At 46.9% G+C, this 20,742-nt stretch overlaps 1 protein-coding gene across 3 annotated transcripts; it reads left to right on the top strand.

Moving 5' to 3' along the window:
- Window positions 1-252: 252 nt before the first annotated feature.
- On the top strand, window positions 253-20,393 carry syt16 (synaptotagmin XVI). Of its 3 annotated transcripts, none has more exons than XM_037486151.2 (7): window positions 253-872; window positions 9,332-9,577; window positions 11,468-11,695; window positions 14,265-14,497; window positions 16,552-17,016; window positions 17,110-17,299; window positions 17,428-20,393. In XM_037486151.2, exons 1-7 carry the CDS (start codon window positions 860-862, stop codon window positions 17,739-17,741), a joined length of 1,689 nt encoding a protein of 562 aa, XP_037342048.2. In that variant the 5' UTR covers window positions 253-859; the 3' UTR covers window positions 17,742-20,393. The 3 variants fall into 3 exon arrangements, with proteins under 3 accessions (XP_037342048.2, XP_037342049.2, XP_037342050.2); XM_037486152.2 differs by having other exon boundaries at window positions 254-872; window positions 9,401-9,577; XM_037486153.2 differs by lacking the exon at window positions 253-872 and having other exon boundaries at window positions 9,469-9,585.
- Window positions 20,394-20,742: the final 349 nt, after the last annotated feature.

Here is a 20,742-nt window from a genome sequence, read left to right as displayed (position 1 = left end):
TCATTCATTCATTCTGGTATTTCATGTATTTGAATATGTCATTTATACTTACCTTAATGCTAAATATGCTAAATTGGGATTTCGGCTACATTCAAAAGCTCTCCTAAGTAATTACAAGTCTAGTTAGCTTAAGGGCTAACCTTAAGGCTATCATAGCTGGCTTTTGAATCTGTTTCTGTCACCTTATTTAGCAACTATTACTCATTTGGAATAAATAACAAATTTAATGTATAAATCTATTCTTGATGAATGATTGCGGAAACCTAATGTTAATGTTAGATGAGGGACGTGAATAACGTTAGCCTAACGTTAATTAGCTAAAGCTAGCCGTGGGAATCAACCGTTAGCTTCCTGTATTTGGCTTTTGTTTAATTTATTAACAGGTTTAGCTTTCACAAAACATTTGTATAATATAACACGTGCGTTCTTGCCTCAATTACTTCTTAAATAACGATTGATATATAACTTAATTTAATTATTTATTTGTTTTTGTGTGGCAGCACTGAGTGATGAATAGTTCAAAGACCGTGAGTTAATAATCCTTAAGGGTAAATGTCCCCTATTTTTCCGAAATTGGATGAGTTTAAGTAATTTATCTCATGGCTTTAGTACATATATCGCTAATTTAACCGTTTAAGTGTTTTACTTTTGGTCGTTCTTCTATTAAATGGTTAAAAAAAAACGAAGAAAGGCGGAGGAGCCCCGTTAAGGTTGGATCGTTCCTACAGCACCTGAAGGCGGCACCGTTCCCCGCTGTGTGTGCGGATTCCTGCGCGTCTGGAGGATGAAGAGCGGCGGGGACGCTGCTGCTGCTGCTGCCTCGGTTCCGCTGGTGGTTTGAGGGGGAAAAGAAGCAGCCATGGCCTCTGACAGTAAGTACGAACCGCCTCCTCCGCCGCTGGCTGCCTCCATTGTTGTGTCCGGGCCGGAGGATGGATCCGTTCTGCTTCTCCTCCTGCTTCTTCATGGAGTCTGAGTGCGACAGGATGCGTTTACAGGCCAGCTGATGATCTGCTTTCCATCCTCACTATTGACAGTTTGGGGGCCTGAACGATCTCTAATCGAACGGGTATTCGTGCAGGGCTCGGAGTGTCGTTGGCTGCCTCCTCGTTTTAAATGATCACATATTCCGGGTTTGGATGGTTTATCCAGTTCATCGCAGTGGTTGTTGTAGCACAGTACCATTTGAATGTATTGGCCTGTTGTGGTGATTCAGGCCTACAGAGATCCTGAGTTTTAGTGTTATCATTATTATTAATATGTAATGTCGTGATGCGCAGCAGGGCCGGCTGTTCTGCTGTGATACCACACTTAATATATAATAATCCTTATAGTGTCCATTCTTCAAGTATCATCACTTTACTCAAGTAACAAACGCGTTTATTGGTTATAACTTACCGTTTGAGGTTTGACTTGAATTTAGTTTCATCGTTGCAAATTAAACCATCAAACGGAATATAAAGTGAATATCTCTGCTCACAGTTGACTTCATAATAGTTAAAAAAAAGAAGCACAACAACTACTTTAAACTCAGCATATATTTGGGGTGTTTGACTAAAAGTTACAAAGTGTCTCTTTTATGTTTGATAAAATACTAAATTAAAGAAGTTTGAAAGAACATATTGTTCATATGAAGACTCTATTTAAGAGATATTTCTGCCTGGAAGGTTGTTGAACTTTTCCAGACTACAGACAATCAATTTTTAATGTTTTCCATTTATTTTTGTTAAATAAACTTATAAGTTAGTTTAGTTATAAAAATAAACTAATCAGTGTTTTTTAGATGATCTACATGATTAATTGACTGGTGTTTTCTGCTACAACTTATGGATTAACCATTTTATTGTTTTTAAATTTGAGTTCTACTCATCTTTTCAGGTACGTGTTCCATATTTTTTCGGAATAGTGTGACAAACTAAATCTGATGCTCTGCCAGCTGCATTGTTCATAAAATCCCATCAAAGGCACTTCACAGGCGTAAACATGGACCCAAACTGTCTGACCCAATGCCCTGAGGTCTTTTTGGGGAATTTTACATTTCTCGTTTACAAGTTGCAATCGTGATGTTGAGAGTAAAGATCATATTGACAGATAGAATGTTAATCATCTTTGTCTCTCTGACAAACTGTTGACACGGTTCTGAAGAGGGATGTTTCTGTTCCTTGTGTTGACGCTGTATTCTGTGTAGTGACCAGCAGGGGGCGACTCCTCTGCTCCCATAGACGTCTATGAGGAAATGACTCTACTTCTGTGTAGTGACCAGCAGGGGGCGACTCCTCTGCTCCCATAGACGTCTATGAGGAAATGACTCTACTTCTGTGTAGTGACCAGCAGGGGGCGACTCCTCTGCTCCCATAGACGTCTATGAGGAAATGACTCTACTTCTGTGTAGTGACCAGCAGGGGGCGACTCCTCTGCTCCCATAGACGTCTATGAGGAAACGACTCTACTTCTGTGTAGTGACCAGCAGGGGGCGACTCCTCTGCTCCCATAGACGTCTATGAGGAAACGACTCTACTTCTGTGTGGTGACCAGCAGGGGGCAACTCCTCTGGTCCCATGGACGTCTATGAGGAAATGACTCTACATCTGTGTAGTGACCAGCAGGGGGCGACTCCTCTGGTCCTATAGACGTCTATGAGGAAATGACTCTACTTCTGTGTAGTGACCAGCAGGGGGCGACTCCTCTGCTCCCATAGACGTCTATGAGGAAATGACTACTTCTGTGTAGTGACCAGCAAGGGGCGACTCCTCTGCTCCCATAGATGTCTATGAGGAAATGACTCTACTTCTGTGTAGTGACCAGCAGGGGGCGACTCCTCTGCTCCCATAGACGTCTATGAGGAAATGACTCTACTTCTGTGTAGTGACCAGCAGGGGGCGACTCCTCTGCTCCCATAGACGTCTATGAGGAAATGACTCTACTTCTGTGTAGTGACCAGCAGGGGGCGACTCCTCTGCTCCCATAGACGTCTATGAGGAAATGACTCTACTTCTCTCTTGATTTATTCCCTCAGTAAACATTGTAAACATGAGTTCATGGTCTCAGTCTCTAGTTTCAAGTCTTCTTCAATGCAGCATGATGTTCATTTAGTGGATGATGGTCCATTTAGAGTCAAACAGACCATAAGGAGGGGATGCTTTAGGGCGGGGCTACACAATGATTGACAGGCCTCTATCAGAGACGTCTCTACGTCCTCCTCGCCCCATACATGCTCACTTACTGTCCACTGGTCAAAAAGAAGCCAGGCGCTGAACGCTTCATGACATCCGTTCACACACCAATGAACGATGTCCAATTCTTATCCACAGTTCATAATCCAAACCTACAATGTCTCTCAGGATCCCAGAGGATCGGTGATGGCTTGAGGCCTCCACTCTGCAGAGGGAGAAGAACAACAAATCATTTCAGTGATGAACAGGAACACCAGACGTGAACATCGTGTTTCCCACTCGGTTTGACAAAGCCTCCTCGGCGTGAAGGCGTCGTGGAAGAGCTCCGTTACGGCGCAGGAAGCAGGCGGCTGTCTCTGGTTGTCGTGGCCTACTTACACAGCGCCTCCATGTCTAATTCATGGTCCTCTGAGAGGGAGCAGCTCTCACAAGGAATCCTCGTTTGTTCCTTTTGATTTGAGTTAATGTCAAACCAGACTTGTGTCATTCTGGTCCAGAAACGTCGTGTTTGTTCTGCAGGCTGGTAAAAAAAAAACACTGGAAGGTTTTTCTGTGGGGAAGATATTAACATCGGACGAGTTTAAATTAGAGTGGTGGAATCATGTTTAGAATGTCCACTAGGGGGAGTTAGAACACCACAACAAGCTAAAAACCTGTCCTGATCCTCCATATAAAGCATCAGTTTAGTCTCCTCCTCCTCCTCCTCCTCCTTCTCTTCGAGGAGCAGGGCTTCTCCTCTCTGGGAACCCAGGAGGTGGTGCTGGACTCGCTGGAGGGAAATCCCCGGAGAACCAGAACCAGGACAGAGAGGGACAGACTGCAGCAGAACGGGAGGTTTTCTAAAGGGACCCTGGTGAGAAAGACGCTACACCTTCAGTCCACAGTCTCAAAGTGTGTTGTAGGAACTTATGAAATGATGAAAGCTGTATTTTTAGGAGTCCTGCGGTCGAAACTTGAATCCGTAGCGTTTGATTAACTCACCTCTTTGTCTTCCACCGTTGTCTCTTCGGGGGACTCTTCAGCCCCTGAAGTCTGCTGATAGCGTTTCACCCGACAACCTGAAGTCTTCTGAGCAGATGTCCTGATTCCCAGTATGTTCTTAGACATTTTGTCCCTCAGAGCCACTCTTCCCATTAGGAGGCTTAAACGGAAACTTTTATTCTGGTCCGCTTTTTGTCCGCTTCCTCTCGGTTGTTGTGTCTCGGGGGAGCTCAGGAAGAAGCGTGGGCGTCGCCCACGGCGCCGATTGACGAGTCCGGTTTCACAGAGAGGACGAGGAGGAGAACGAGAAGTTTCTCCTCTGGTTTTCAGGGGGAGACGGCAGGAAGGGGATGAGGAGGTGATGACATGTCCGGAGAAGGAGAAGGTAAAGATGGAGGATTTGAGCTTTTATTTGACGTGGCGGTGGTGAAGGTGGTAGTGATGATGATGGTGGTAATGGTGATGATAATGGTGATGGAGATGGAGATGCTGGTGGGGGTCATGGTGGTGAAGGTGGTTGTGAGGTTGATGGTCATGACGGTGGTAGTGATGATGATGATGATGATGGTGATGGTCATGATGATGGTAGTGATGATGATGATGATGATGGTCATGAAGGTGGTAGTGATGTTGATGGTGATGATGGTGGTAGTGATGATGATGGTGATGGTCCTGAAGGTGGTAGTGATGATTATGATGATGATGGGGACAGTGGCCTGTAAATACAGTGAATATAGTGAGGAATGTCTTATTAAGAATTCTCCAGAGCACAAAGTGAACCAAACACAACAGTATTACTAATAAATTAATATTATTAAAGCTATTACAAATGCAAATTAATTTTACTGATACATAAAATGAATAATTATCCTGTTTAAGATCTTTATTCCTGAAGTTCTGTTGTTGAAAATGAATGAAAAGCAAACTTAAACTCTTTCTCTGCTATTATTAAATCCAGGGAGTATAAATAGGTTTTACTGCCTGATGTGCAGCTTCTGACCAGCAGGAGGCGCCTCAGCATCACGATGTGAACCCTGGTTTTCTCGCTCTGATGATCCATATTTTTAACATTTTCTTAACAAAAATTATTATTGTAATGAAATAATAATAATAATGTGTTTAAATTGTTAGCAATACATATAAAAGTTACATTTAATATATTTCACTTTGCACTGCTGCTGCGATTCCCCTCTGTACAAGTGAAACATAATTGTGCATAAATTATTTAATGATATCTTGTGTTTTATCAAACTATCTCCTCCCTGTTTGCTGAATCACCGACATGGAGGAAGCTCTCGTTCTGCTCTCTGAGGCGGCGCAGCGTGGGCGGAGCTAAACGCTTCAGGCGCTCGCTTGATGTCTCGCTTTCTACTCCGAGCTTCTCTCCTCTCGAGTCCTTCTTCCTCGTCCCTCCATCTCAACCCTGAGGTGGTCGGCGCCGGGCTCTCGGCCAATCAGGACGCCCGGGCCGCCGGCGCCATGGAAACGTGAGGCCTTCTTACACGTGGGTGGAAAAAGGCACACTCATTATACCTTAATTGAGCTACTCGGCTGTTTCCAGGGAAACTATGTTTTTCAGGTGTGTGTGTGTGTGTGTGTGTGTGTGTGTGTGTGTGTGTGTGTGTGTGTGTGTGTGTGTGTGTGTGTGAGCGAGCATCTGCCTGGCGGTCAGCAGGTTTGAGTCAAATGTGCTGATCTTTCATGATCTGACCTCCAGTGCCGTTAACAACAACAACAACAACACCGTCTGGAGCTCATAACAGATTAGTCGGTGTAAAATGTGTTCTATCGATGAAGCACTGCATCGGCTCGGCTCTGCGTATTTAGGAGGTGGACGTAGTCATGGTGACGTCACCCACTGGTTTGTGGACCGATGATTGGAAGCATCTTGAATTACCAGTGAACAGGAAGTGACGATATTTGGACGGAGCAGGGTGTACAGACGCCGTATGTCTCTGGTAGAAACCTGTCAATCAGCGCCAGGCCCCGCCCTAAAGCATCACCTGCTTTATGGTCTGTTTGACTCTAAATGGACCATCATCCACTAAATGAACATCATGCTGCATTGAAAAACTAGAGACTGAGACCATAAACTCATGTTTACAATGTTTACTGAGGGAATAAATCAAGAGAGAAGTAGAGTCATTTCCTCATAGACGTCTATGGGAGCAGAGGAGTCGCCCCCTGCTGGTCACTACACAGAAGTAGAGTCATTTCCTCATAGACGTCTATGGGAGCAGAGGAGATGCCCCCTGCTGGTCACTACACAGAAGTAGAGTCATTTCCTCATAGACGTCTATGGGAGCAGAGGAGATGCCCCCTGCTGGTCACTACACAGAAGTAGAGTCATTTCCTCATAGACGTCTATGGGAGCAGAGGAGATGCCCCCTGCTGGTCACTACACAGAAGTAGAGTCATTTCCTCATAGACGTCTATTGGAGCAGAGGAGTCGCCCCCTGCTGGTCACTACACAGAAGTAGAGTCATTTCCTCATAGACGTCTATGGGAGCAGAGGAGTCGCCCCCTGCTGGTCACTACACAGAAGTAGAGTCATTTCCTCATAGACGTCTATGGGAGCAGAGGAGTCGCCCCCTGCTGGTCACTACACAGAAGTAGAGTCATTTCCTCATAGACGTCTATGGGAGCAGAGGAGTCGCCCCCTGCTGGTCACTACACAGAAGTAGAGTCATTTCCTCATAGACGTCTATGGGAGCAGAGGAGCCGCCCCCTGCTGGTCACTACACAGAAGTAGAGTCATTTCCTCATAGACGTCTATGGGAGCAGAGGAGTCGCCCCCTGCTGGTCACTACACAGAAGTAGAGTCATTTCCTCATAGACGTCTATGGGAGCAGAGGAGTCGCCCCCTGCTGGTCACTACACAGAAGTAGAGTCATTTCCTCATAGACGTCTATGGGAGCAGAGGAGATGCCCCCTGCTGGTCACTACACAGAAGTAGAGTCATTTCCTCATAGACGTCTATTGGAGCAGAGGAGTCGCCCCCTGCTGGTCACTACACAGAAGTAGAGTCATTTCCTCATAGACGTCTATGGGAGCAGAGGAGTCGCCCCCTGCTGGTCACTACACAGAAGTAGAGTCATTTCCTCATAGACGTCTATGGGAGCAGAGGAGTCGCCCCCTGCTGGTCACTACACAGAAGTAGAGTCATTTCCTCATAGACGTCTATGGGAGCAGAGGAGTCGCCCCCTGCTGGTCACTACACAGAAGTAGAGTCATTTCCTCATAGACGTCTATGGGAGCAGAGGAGCCGCCCCCTGCTGGTCACTACACAGAAGTAGAGTCATTTCCTCATAGACGTCTATGGGAGCAGAGGAGTCGCCCCCTGCTGGTCACTACACAGAAGTAGAGTCATTTCCTCATAGACGTCTATGGGAGCAGAGGAGTCGCCCCCTGCTGGTCACTACACAGAAGTAGAGTCATTTCCTCATAGACGTCTATGGGAGCAGAGGAGATGCCCCCTGCTGGTCACTACACAGAATGCAGATGTTGGCGGCAGAGGTGTCTCCTCGCTAGTTCTTGTACAAGCTGAGAGTTAAATGTTGAAATCGTTTATTTTGAATACAATAATAATAAATAAATCACTCTTCTCTGTAAATGAATGATAATCTAATAGATATCTAAAATAGAGTTGTAATGCAATAAAAAATGTAACATATTTTGACATAATGTTGTTTGTGTAGAATGTCTGCCGCATGTTAGAGAGGGTGTGTGTGTGTCTGTGTGCGTGTGTGTGTGTCTGTGTGTGTGTGTGCGTGGGTGTGTGTGCAGCAGGTGTGAGGCCAGACTTTGACCCGGGGGGTTCCTTCCTGTCCATCTGGATGTGGACAGTAGGAGACTTTCTGGGTCTGCAACACTGAGCTCAGTGTGTCTGTGACTGGAGGAGCAGCTGAGAGGGGAAGCTCTGCTTTACGATGGCCCCCGAACACACCGCCCAGACATCCACTGTCACTCCGAGTTCGTTTAAATTTACACTTTTCCAAGCCCAAACACACTGGAAAAAACGTGCATTGTGAGTAAACTAACATCTGTACAATTATGCAGATTAATCAAGAAGTTTAAAAGATCCCTGTTAAGTTAAATGTAGACATGAAGGTCTGAGTTAACAAAAACACTTATTTACTTATTTGATCACATTTCATCTCGCTGAGAGCTGCACACGGTACCTTTAAGTACACGATCAGAGTACGTCTTCCACCACCAATACGGACCCCGGAGCATCTGTGAGGACGGATTAAACCAGCTGTTTCTGCTCATTGTGTCTTAAAACGCACGCACACACACACACACACAAACACACACTGTTGCTTGGCGATGTGAGTGGATGTTTCTGACGAGGTGCACCCACGGGAGTCTTTCCATGAATAACAGGGAGCGATGTGAAGAGAGACAAATGAAATAAATAAAACATATAATAGTACTACACATTCACACACACACACACACCTACGGCGTTGAGTCCTTGTTTTGGCTCTCAGCAGGGTTGTGCACTCCTCTCCGCTTGCTCCCATTGATTCTCTGATACGTTACCGTGGAAACGGGAGACTGTTGCCCCCCCAACCCCCTCCTCGGGATCATCGCTTTCTATTCAACGGCGTTGAGTCTCAGCCGCCTCGTCTCTTCAGTTTGTCTCTTCCTCCTCTTGGCTTCACTCTGTCAGGGTAACATCACGTTGTTTGGTGCAGACACGTTAATCAAACCGCTTCCATTAAAAAAACCACCGTAGCAACACCCGACCATAGCGTGGTCAGCTGACTCGCTTGCTGTGCTCCTTGGTCTTTGAAATGAAACAGATAAATATCTCGTCATCCGGCAGATCCGTCCTGCTCTTTATTTATCTGGTTCTGGTTTTAAGTTTATATTCCAGCAACACACGTGCTCCTCGACCCAAATACGCTCACTTCCTGTTCACCGGTTGCAAAAAACCAACATGGCGACGGCCTCAGTCGCCAGGAAGCAGCGTGCATATCGCGGTGTGCTTCGCGGCTTTGTAAATGATGATTCTTTTTAAAGAAAAACAATGTTTACTTGAACTGTTCGCACCTGTGTGCCTTTGAGCAAGGCACCGAGGGTTGTGTGCTGTTACTAAAGTGTCACCCGTTGTGTCTGTGTGCATCACATGTACTGTGTGTGCGTGTGTGTGTGTGTGCGTGCGTGTGCAGACTGCCTGTTTGTGTGGTCTGATCAGTGTGTCATTGTGTGTCCCCTCTCCCTCTCCCTCCTCCTGCCAGTCCCCCCGGAGGCCATCGGCTTCCTGTCGGCGGTGGGCGTCTTCATCGTGGCGCTGGCCGTCCTCTTCCTCTTCATCAACAAGAAGCTGTGTTTCTCGCGCGTGGGGGGCCTGCCCTGCCTGGAGCACCGCCACACCCACCGCAAGAAGACGCGCCAGGGCATCCGCCAGGGGCTGGGTGAGCGAGTGAGGATTCATGTAAACACACACACATGAATAACGAGACAAAGTGCTATTTACATATTATGTGTGTTAATAAACGAACACACATGTTTCGTTCTAATTGATTAAATCTAATCTCCAGCTTCCCTCTCAAAGTTCTATTTCCTTTCCACACTGCCATCTTCTCCCTTTATTTCTATAATGTTTGCAGTCAAGTTTCCACCTTTAAAGTCACCTGAAACGTCCTCCTTCGTGCTTCATGACTCCTCTTCAGTCACTGAAAGTGAACGCAGCGAGTGTGTGTTTGTGCGGCGGTTTGTGTAGGCGAGTGTGTGTGTGTGTGTGTGTGTGTGTGAGTGAGTCAGCAGCCACGAAGCCTTGCATCGCTCACAATGAAAATATTAACGTTACGAGAACCTTGTAGAGGAATTCATGGAGAATCAAAGGAGACAAAGAGAGAAAAGGCCACTCAGTTCCTCCATTTTATTCTCCTTCTGCCTCCCTCTGACTCTCTTTTCCTTCCTCCCACTTGACAAACACTGTGAACACCCTGAGCAAAGGTCGTGAAGGAGTAAGCGGGGGTTTTGCATGTTGCGTTTAAGCAACTTAACTCCGTGCGCGTAGTCACTGTTTATCTCACACATTAAATCTCACACAGCCAGCTCCTGTTCTCACACCTTGAGTCTTGACAAATATGACAAATAGCCTTTTTTTTAACACTTTAATGATCTTTTGGCTAAGCCCCGCCCCCCTCGCTGCCACGCTGTCAGAGCTACGTTACCATGGAGTCCACGTTGTCACCTGTTGAGGAAAAAATTATATTACTTGTGGGAAAAAGCGCTGAGAGAGACAAGCAGGTAGTATGTAGGAGTCTCACCTGCACTAGGCGGCGTCTAACCTAAAGTAGGCGGAGTCTCAGCTGCAGTAGGCGGAGTCTCTGGTGTTTCCAGTCGGTATCGTGAACAAAGCACATCCTGTTGGGACTCAGGTGGGCAGGTAGCAGGTCGGTGGCTGTTCACTTACTCACCTTACGGCTGTTACTAGGAGTACTTTCACTGCGTGCTGTTGATGTACTTTTATACAACGTAGAATAGAAAACCTCCACTTGAATTGAAGCAAAGGAGACACGGTTAACTTGTTTTAGTGTATTTTGTCTTTGTGTGATATAGATCATCTGAAAACCGAGAGCGTGATGATTACGGGGACACATTACGTCAGTATTTACAGTGATCCTGTATAGATATGTATATTCATACTACTAAGAAACAACCTTTTTAATCAATAGGAGTGAAGATAATGTTCAGAATTCTTTGAATCCAAGCATATTTGAGTGTGTGTTCGCCTTTGTCTGTGTGTAACTTTTGTGTGTGTGTGCGTACCCTTCTGCCTGTGAATCGCCTCAGAGGACGCAAAGTTAACAGAGCAATCTGCCCGTCGGCGCCTCCGGGCCTCGGCAGGTAAACATGGCGACAGGCGGGAGCAAACGCACGCATTGTAGAGGAAGAAAAAGGGGGAGGGGCCACCAAAGCGTCAAATGTCAACGTGACACCCAGAAACCCTCATTGGGATTTTACATTCTGGTCCGTAGGTAATAGACAGCTTGTAAAGACGTCGTCATGGTGACCGCACCGGTTTTTGAATATTTTGAAACCTGTGTTCAGCGATTTCACCTCCGCCATCTTGGATTACGACAGTCGCCATCTTGGTTTCATTTGCAACCAGCAAAGAGAAAGTGACCAAAAAGACAAAACTGAAACAAACTCTGGTTTCCTCCTCTTCTTTCTTCCCTGTTTCCTCCTCTCCTCTCATTCTCTTTCTTCCTTGTTTCCTGCTCCCCTTCTCCCTCGTTTCCTCAGCCTCTCCTCCTCCTCACCTCCCGTGTCTCCCTCTTTTTATCTCCCCTCAGTGAGCAGCTACGGGGACGAAGACGAAGACGGCGGCGTCTCGTCCTCCGGCAGCGAGGAGGAGGTCCTGAAGCAGTTTGAGATCTCCGTGTCGCGGTCGCAGAGCTTCCGCACCTCGACGGCGGCGAACCTCATCGAGCTGCAGGCGCAGACGGCGCTCGGCCGCCGGCACAAGTTCAGCCGCCTGTCGGACCAAGAGGAAGGGAGCACGGAGCCGTCGGACTGCGAAGGTTTTAACCACGACCCGCCGGCTGCACGCAGACGAACCGCTTTGAACACAAATTAGATCAAAACTATAAGAATGTAGAATTAATATATAAGGATATACACAAAAATAAATGTGTGTGTTCAGTGTGATCCGACCGCAGCTTTTATTATGACGGTTGTTAGTCCTCAATAGTCATCATTTTCTGGAGAAAAGTACGTAAAAGTAAGTAAATGTAGATTACCAAAAGTTGAAGTCGTGTTTTTCCTAAACTATTTTTCTTAAAGAATTGTGAATAATGATAATCGCAACGGCCAAGACAACGTAATTCAGATTATCGTTTGGGCCGGAATGAGGCCGCGTCGTCTTTAAGTGCTGGTTTACACGCTCACGCGCCAACGTGTCAATCAATAAAACACAAACGTCACAGATTTAAAGTCACACGGGACAAATTTACAAGAATACCAAAAAATAACCAGAATGGGAAGCTTGAATTCTAGTTACAATACACAACCATGTCAAATAAAATCATAGAGTTTTTTCCTCATAAAATATATATTCCAATCATAATTTTGTGGATCGACGGTTGGACATGAAGATATGTTGGTTTTTGGTACATTCTCCTTGTAGCTAGCAGCTAACTGGCTAACCAGCCATAGCATCCTGTTAACTATTGTACCTCCAGCGAAAAGTTAACAAAGTTAAACCTTGTTTTGTTTGGTTGGAGTCACTCCGTCTCACACACACACACACACACACACACACACACGCCGATGACTCACCTCGGTCCGTTGCCACGGTCGACGCCCTGTGCAGCTGTCGGTGTGACAGTCAGGCCGACCTTAACGATGGCGAAGTGGAGATAACTGCCATTGATTGGTCCGAGGTACGGCCTGTTCCCCGAGTGTGTCTGCCTGAGAGAAGGGCCGAGGGGTAACGGATTTACTCCGTAAATGTTTTATAACCCTGTTTTTCTAATGTAAACCGTAATATAATGAATTTGATCAGTCAAGTCTTGGAATATTAAACAGAAATCTACGGTGGCCGAGAAGGTTCAGACAAATACAAAAGCAACAACACAACCGCAAACGCCACAACACAACACGAACGCCAAAACACAAAATACAAAAGCCACATCACAACCGCAAATGCCACAACGCAACACGAACGCCGCAACGCAACACGAAGGGCGCAACACAACACGAAAGCGAAAACGGAAGTAGCTGCCCACGGGAGCGAGCGTATTTTGGAGGAACGGAGCTGGAGGATGCCAGATCGTTTAAGAAGTAAGTGAAACATGATTCCTTGCGGCGACAGTTAAAGTAAGGAATCATGTTTCACTTACTTCTTAAACGATCTGGCATCCTCCAGCTCCGTTGTTACGTGCCGACTGGTTTTTGAACCTACTGGTTTGGCTACGCGTGCGTGTTTGTTTTGCCCCGACAGCGGCAGATGTTGTCTGCCTCGGTCACCTGATCCGTCACACATTCACAAACATATTGCTGAAAATGTTCAAAATGCATCCCATATCCAATGCAGCGATTATGATTGTATAAGTGAGCACTACATCACTGCTACGTATAAAGAAATAAATAAAAGAACATACGTTTATTAAAAGATCGCCACAACCTGGATTCGAACCCGCAGTCGAGCAAAATAGCAAAACTTTATAAGACGGCGGCGCTACGCCGTCGGCCAACCGAGCTGTCAAATGCCGCTACTGATTTCACTACTTATCATAAAATTGCAAATCGTCAGTGGCAAGAACATCTTTTGGTTCAGGGTGAGCCAAGACAACTGGTTTTTGGTGGCGTAGCGTGAAATACATAGTTCTGTCAGGTTTTCTAGCACATTGCCCAAGTAGGATTACTCTCTTAATAACATCTAAACGCGTAGCCAAACCAGTAGGTTCAAAAACCAGTCGGCACGTAACAACGGAGCTGGAGGATGCCAGATCGTTTAAGAAGTAAGTGAAACATGATTCCTTACTTTAACTGTAGCCGCAAGGAATCATGTTTCACTTACTTCTTAAACGATCTGGCATCCTCCAGCTCCGTTCCTCCAAAATACGCTCGCTCCCGTGGGCGTTCCTCCAAAATACGCTCGCTCCCGTGGGCAGCTACTTCCGTTTTCGCTTTCGTGTTGTGTTGCGCCGTTCGTGTTGCGTTGCGGCGTTCGTGTTGCGTTGTGGCGTTTGCGGTTGTGATGTGGCTTTTGTATTTTGTGTTGTGGCGTTCGTGTTGCGTTGTGGCGTTTGCGGTTGTGATGTGGCTTTTGTATTTTGTGTTGTGGCGTTCGTGTTGCGTTGTGGCGTTTGCGGTTGTGTTGTTGCTTTTGTATTTGTCTGAACCTTCTCGGCCACCGTAGAAATCTCTTCACAAACCTTCCATAAGGGTTTCCAATGTTGGAGATAGTGGTGGCTCAATGTTCTTTGTACATTAAACTACTCACATTCTCACAGCCTCTCCTCCTTTTACGGACTAACCGCTCGGTTACAGGCGACCGATGATGACATCATACACACTGAACCGATTAGTTCTGGAGGTCTAGGATTTAAAGTCTGACCTTCCTCCCGTGCTGTCCTCCCCCTGCAGAGATGTCGGCTCAGGGCCCTCAGGGCGGCTTCAGGGACCCGCTCACCGCCGCCCTAGAGGAGAGCGAGCGGGCGGCGGCGGTCTCGCCGGACAATGCGGGCGCTCTCGAGGCGTCGGGCGGCAGGGACGGGCCCGCCCAGGGCGCCGACCGGCAGGCCGCGGACGGCAGCGAGGAGACAAAGATTGGCGCCGGAAATGCCGCCGCGGACAGCTCCCCCGCCTGGAGCCCCGAGGTACTGCAGACACTCCGACACGCTGTGGCCTGAACGCTTTGGCGTCGAGGCCATCGCCATGTTGGCCTTTTGGTACCTGCCACCATATTTGGACTGAGGGGGACGTAGAGATTCCGTACACGTCAGCAGGTGTCGATTCCAAAAGATGAAATATTTCAGACGAAATGAGCAACACTTAACTTTTCATTCATCTTGTTTTCCTTTTCATCGGTTATTGCCAGCCTCGAGTGGCCGAGCTAGGAACTGCAGCTTTTGGTACTTCTGTGTTGGCTTCATGTTTTCAGCGTCCCAGTGATGGAGGAAAGACGCAGATCCATAAGATGATATTCACTTAGACGCCGTCGAAACCCCAAACAAATCAGAGATGAGGGTGCAATTCAAAGGTCTGAATCTCATTGGACGACTGTGAAGTGTAATTCAGGGGTGAAAATATTCCCTTTATCAGCAATCTCCAGGGGAAAGCAGTGAGGAGAGTCCTCACTATCAGCCCATCGCTCCCCCAATACCACCAATACTAAGGAAAGGACATTTCTTCTAGATTGTATTTCTATTTTTATTCTACACTGAGAACCCAGAATCTCAAAGAACAATCTTGTGAAAACCAACCAACAGGGAATTCACCACCCCCCCCCCCCCCAAAATAAACAAATAAGAAAACATGCCATGAATTACCATACGGGGTCAGTGAGCCGACCGCAGCCCTGCTGTTACCCGTGATGCTTGGCAGCGGTATGATCATCATCCTCGCCATCCTCCTCATCGTCACTCTGCCACGTTCTCCTCTCAGGTTCATCCTGGAAGAAACAAACCAAACGCCGTCTCCAGGTTTTTGTATAAATAGTCGATATTTCCCTTCACTCTCTGCGCCACGTTGGCTAACAAACAGAAGCTCATGAATAATGACTGTGTGTGTGTGTGTGCGTGTGTGCGTGCATTAATAGGTGTGCGCATCAACTCAATATGTGTGATTGTGTTGTTTCATGAAGGAGAGCTGGGATGTGGAATCAAACATTCAGCACATCACACTTTGGAATTGGGAGCAATCTGTGCAGCAAACACCTCCCACACGCACACACACACACGCACACACACACACACACACACACACACGCACACACACACACACGCACACACACGCACACACACACACACACACACGCGCGCACACACACACACACACACGCACGCACGCACACACACACACACATGCACACACACACACACGCACGCACACACGCACACACACACACACACACACACACACGCACGCACGCACACACACACACGCACGCACACACACACACACACACACACACACACACACTGGCACTGACATCTAGAAACGCTTCAGAAATAGAGGACGGGTTTTGGGTCAGAGGAGCTGCAGAGAGCCGCGTCGTAACGTATTTAAGTCATTTACACAGTGCAGAATTAAAAAGTAAACACAACAGAAACAAATCATTTTATGAAACAGAATAACAGATCCAACGCAGATAATAAAAATAATAAAAATACCGATCAGAAAGAGTTTGGACATTTTCAACAAACGTTTAAAATCCGCTGCACAGCAGGAATGTCTTTGGGTTCCCCTGAAGTTGTCGACTGGGTGTTGAAGACTGGATCCGTGGTTCAGCTGATGACATCACAGCACGTCTTCTCTAATCGTATCTCAGATGACTGTGCGTTGAATTTTAAATAAATCGCCGAAATCGCCCTCTGAGCCTCCTGTATAAAGTATTCATCTCATTCCCTCTCCATTCAGAATCTGTCCCCTGCGAACATGCCTCCAACACGCCTCGGCAGGTTTTAAAGCACACTTTGTGGTCACGTTCATGTTTTAGCCTTTTCATCTGGGAGGAGATGATTATTTGCTTTCTGGGGGAGAGATCTCGGGCGTCATGGTTTCCAGTTGACGGGTTTCGTGTGGCGCACAAAGCCCTCCTCGGTCTGAATTTATCAAACGTGCAGTAGCATCACCTCATCACAGGCCTCAAAACATTATAACGAAGCTGGACGTGTTCTACCCCCCTCCCCCCTCGTGCCCCCCCCCCCAGCGAGACCAGCCTCCCCGGGACGAGGCCTCGCCTCAGCCGGCGAGCTCTTCCCCCCGCCTCCCCATCTCCACCTGCGGGGACCTGGTCCTCTCCCTGGAGTACCGGCCCGACGCCGAGAAGCTGCTGGTCTCGGTGATCGCGGCGCGGGACGTCCCGGACAAAGCCCGCAGCGGCATGGACTCCTGGCAGGTCCACATGGTCCTGCTGCCCGCCAAGATGCAGCGGCACCGCACGCTGGTGCAGAAGGGCTCGCTGCCGCACTTCAACGAGACCTTCCGCTTCTCGCGCCTGGAGCCCGCCGAGCTGCAGGCGTCGGCCGTCAGGTTCAGGCTCTACGCGCTGGGGGCGTCCCGCATGTCCCGGGAGAGGATGATGGGCGAGAAGGTGCTGCGCCTGGCCGGGCTGGACCCAGAGGGAGGGACGATGGAGACCACGCTGGTGCTGGAGCCCCGCAGCAACCTCAAGGTGAGGTGCGTCCCGTCTCTGTGCCGCAGGCCCTCCCCCCCCCGCCCTTCCCTTTTCGCTGCTCACGGCCTTTGTGTCCCTTCTTGTCCTCAGAGCTTGGACTCCCAGCTGAGCCTCTCCGCCGTGTCTCAGAGCGACAGCGCCTCGTCCACTCAGTCTCTGACCCACGGCGGCGTCCCCGAGCTGCTGGTGGGCCTCACCTACAACGCCACCACGGGACGCATGTCTGTGGAGCTCATCAAGGGGAGCCACTTCAGGAACCTGGCCGTCAACAGGCCGCCAGGTCCGCTGTCTCATGACTGATACCATGACAACATACTGCATCAGAAGACACGTCTTATGATGTAGAAGTCCACCTCTAAGTTTACATTAGAATTTCTTTCTCCGCCCCCCCCCCCCCCCCCCCTCTAGACACCTACGGGCGCCTGACCCTGCTGAACTCGGTCGGTCAGGAGATCTCTCGCTGTAAGACGTCGGTGCGCCGCGGCCAGCCCAACCCCGTCTACAAGGAGACCTTCGTCTTCCAGGTGGCGCTGTTCCAGCTGTCGGACGTCACGCTGCTGGTCTCCGTCTACAACCGGCGCAGCCTGAAGCGCAAGGAGACGGTGGGCTGGATCGCCATGGGCCAGAACAGCAGCGGCGAGGAGGAGCAGCTCCACTGGCAGGACATGAAGGACAGCCGAGGACAGCAGGTCTGCCGCTGGCACGTCCTGCTGGAGGCCTGAGCTCCTTCGGGCTCTTCCATTCGCAAAGAGGACGGCGAGTGGTCGCATGAAACACAGCTGGTTTGGTTATTTGCCGTCGACGAGAGGAACGGATTCTTTTGAACCGCGTTTTGATAAAGTGGATTTCAACGTTTCGTGCAGAAACTGCAGGAAGATCCTTATTTTTTACCGGCTGCCAAATCAATGGAGTTCTGAACCAATGGAGACAGGAAACAACCAGAAGATGTTATGGTCACATCTTCTTTAGAAAACAAACTAAACAATCAAACATAATAGTTAGTGAGTCACTAAGGTAACAAAACATTGTGTTCACATGTAGCAGACATTTATTACATTACTTTATTATCGCCTCCATTCACACACTATTGATTGATCCCAATGATCATTTTTCTTAAATTAAGTCATTTCACCTCAAGTAAATAGTTCTACAAAAATCTAGACATTTTTGTAGAACTATCTGGCAAATCAATTAAATTAAAATACAGAAAAAGAGTCAGACCTTAAACGATCTGTGTGCAGTAACCTTCCCCACATTAATAAAACAAACCTCAAGGTCGTACTTCCAGCAATGTCCCTCCACTTTCTGAGCTTTGACTGGAGCTCTTTTTAATCACGTCATCTCATCCACGATATTTGAATGGTTCCAGGAGGGGATGGAAACGTTTATTGATTAGCATCTTCTTTAAGCGACCCTATTAAACATCTGGTGGAGAGGTGCGCGCCATGATGGAAACTTTAGAAAGAAACACTCATTCACATTCTCGTGTTTGCTGCTCAGGCAGGAAGCTGCAGCTGAAAAGAGGCTCTGAATATCTCACTGCAGCTGTTAGAAAAAACAACCTGCGATTAATTCACCCAAATCACAAAAGACCCCCCCTCCACACACGCACACACACACACAGTGAGCCATCCTGAATTTTTTACTGTTGGGAGCACAGTCATTTATTCATGTATTCATTTAAAGAGTGTGAGGGGAATGAGAGGTGGAAAAGCACATCTCTATGGAGGCATTCTATATGTGTTTAATGCAGGAAACAAGATGTTTAAACTGGAAAGAATGAATGGACCTGCTGCAAAGGCTCGATGGTTTTTATTTTCATTTCATTTAAATTATTTTGCTGTAAAAAAACACTTTAGAGACCGTGAAAATGGGATAGAAGCTAATAAAAAAAGCAGAGGCTAGCTACCGTTAGCTCTTGTTTCGTTAGCTTGTTTGTGTACTTGTTAAACGTTAGCATGTAAGTTGAAGCCATTGGACCTCCCGCTTCAGCTGCCGTTTCTCGCTTTAACAGCAACAGTTTTAGACCTGGAAATTAATAATTAATATTATAGTAGTAGTTCATTAACATTGGTTCTGTGTAGTGTTGGAAACTCATTTTCCAGCTGACCTGTATTCGAATGTGAAACCGGCCAATGCAGCTTCATAAATATGTGTTAGCTACATACATGACATTATGAGAATTTAGCTCTGTGCATTAAGGCGAAAAGGAAAAAGTTAGAATCAAGAAAAATTGTTAGCTAGATAGACCTAGCAAGTTACAATACAGTAGTACTTCACCATAGAAATACATGATTATATTTTTTCTTTATTCATCAAAAGTAGTTTTAACATTTACACCTTTGTGGGTTTTGAATAAACTCTATAAACAGAATCATAGCGAGGTTACGACTGAACCCTTGGCATCACGCTAGTTAGCAGGCCTGCTAATGTTAGCATCTCGTTTTAATCCCTTTCATTTTATTTTTTGGAAAGGAGAGAAAACATTCTGGGTGCAATGTTTGGATCAGCAAAGCCGGTCATAGCTAAGCTGCCAACGGATAATCTGACAATAACTGTGAGCTAGAAGATAAAAACTTTTTTTTTTCCCATCCGGTTTTAAATGAACAAACTCCAAGGCGGTTTTGCCGTGTTCAGGGAAACTGTCTTTAAATAATCACGTCATGCTCACTGATTTTAATATTGGTTTTGTGAAATAGAAAATTCACACATTCCTACTACATTTTGATATGAGCACTCCGATTCTGCAGGCTTCCTTCATGTGACTGTGAAAAGTGACTCCATGACTTTACTGCAGGATTAAATATTTTATGCATGTCAAGTTGTTGTACAGAGTCTATAATATCCATTATATATTTTATAAATTGTAGAAATGTAATGTCCTTATTAGTATTTCTATTTGTATCTACACATGTGCATGCTCAGTTTAAGATCCATGGTTGTATTAACAGATGTGCTGCCGTTGTAATACTCTGATGAAGTGCCTGTAACATTTTTGAGAAAAACAACAATCACAACAGATGATCCAAATTAGCATGAAGCCTTCTCGTTGTTCCCTGTGAATGCTGCATGCATGGAAGGTGGCTTCAGGTCCAGGTCAGGCCAGATTCAGTCTGGGTTCAAGTCCACCGCCCCGTGGAACCTGTAACTGTTCTATGCAGGACAACACTAAGAGAGTCTGAGACATCCTGCAGAGACACTGGTCTAGTCTGGTCTGGTCTGGTCTGGTCCGGTCTAGTCTTGTCTAATCTACTGGTCCGGTCTGATCCGGGTCAAGCATGCTGAGCCGCCGCGGCCCCCAAAAAGCACATTTTGTACCAACTTCTGTCGTTGCCAATAAAGCCCAGGAGCTCCCCACTGAGGGGACGTCTGTCCTCCATCTGTCTTCTTGGGTCTCCGTCCAGCTCACATGTCTTCATTCTGAGAATTAGGCTTTTTCTAAACGGAAGCTAACAACAACAACAACAACAGAAACCGAGTTCACCTCGCTGTGATTGGTTGTTTGAGATTTCCAGTTTCACTTTGGAATTACAGACTATTGGGGGGTTATGTGTGTGTATGGGGGGGGGGGGGGGTTGGGGGTTAATCTTTGGCAACAGATGCTTGTTTTTAAATTGATCCTGCAAACAAGCAGCATTTTTTTATTAGCTGACTAGTAGACAGATTAGTAATACTTTTTCAGACATTTATTTCTTAATAAATTATTGACCGGAACAAAGTACA

Source organism: Pungitius pungitius, chromosome 14 (assembly GCF_949316345.1).
Source record: "Pungitius pungitius chromosome 14, fPunPun2.1, whole genome shotgun sequence".
Taxonomy (NCBI): Eukaryota; Metazoa; Chordata; class Actinopteri; order Perciformes; family Gasterosteidae; genus Pungitius; species Pungitius pungitius.
Note: the sequence above shows the minus strand (reverse complement) of the source record. Positions and strands in the feature narration are given on the sequence as shown.

Coding starts and splice junctions, on each gene's coding strand:
- syt16 (XM_037486151.2), top strand. Junction 9,578..11,467: donor GGGCATCCGCCAGGGGCTGG/GTGAGCGAGTGA, acceptor ATCTCCCCTCAG/TGAGCAGCTACGGGGACGAA. Junction 11,696..14,264: donor GGAGCCGTCGGACTGCGAAG/GTTTTAACCACG, acceptor CTCCCCCTGCAG/AGATGTCGGCTCAGGGCCCT.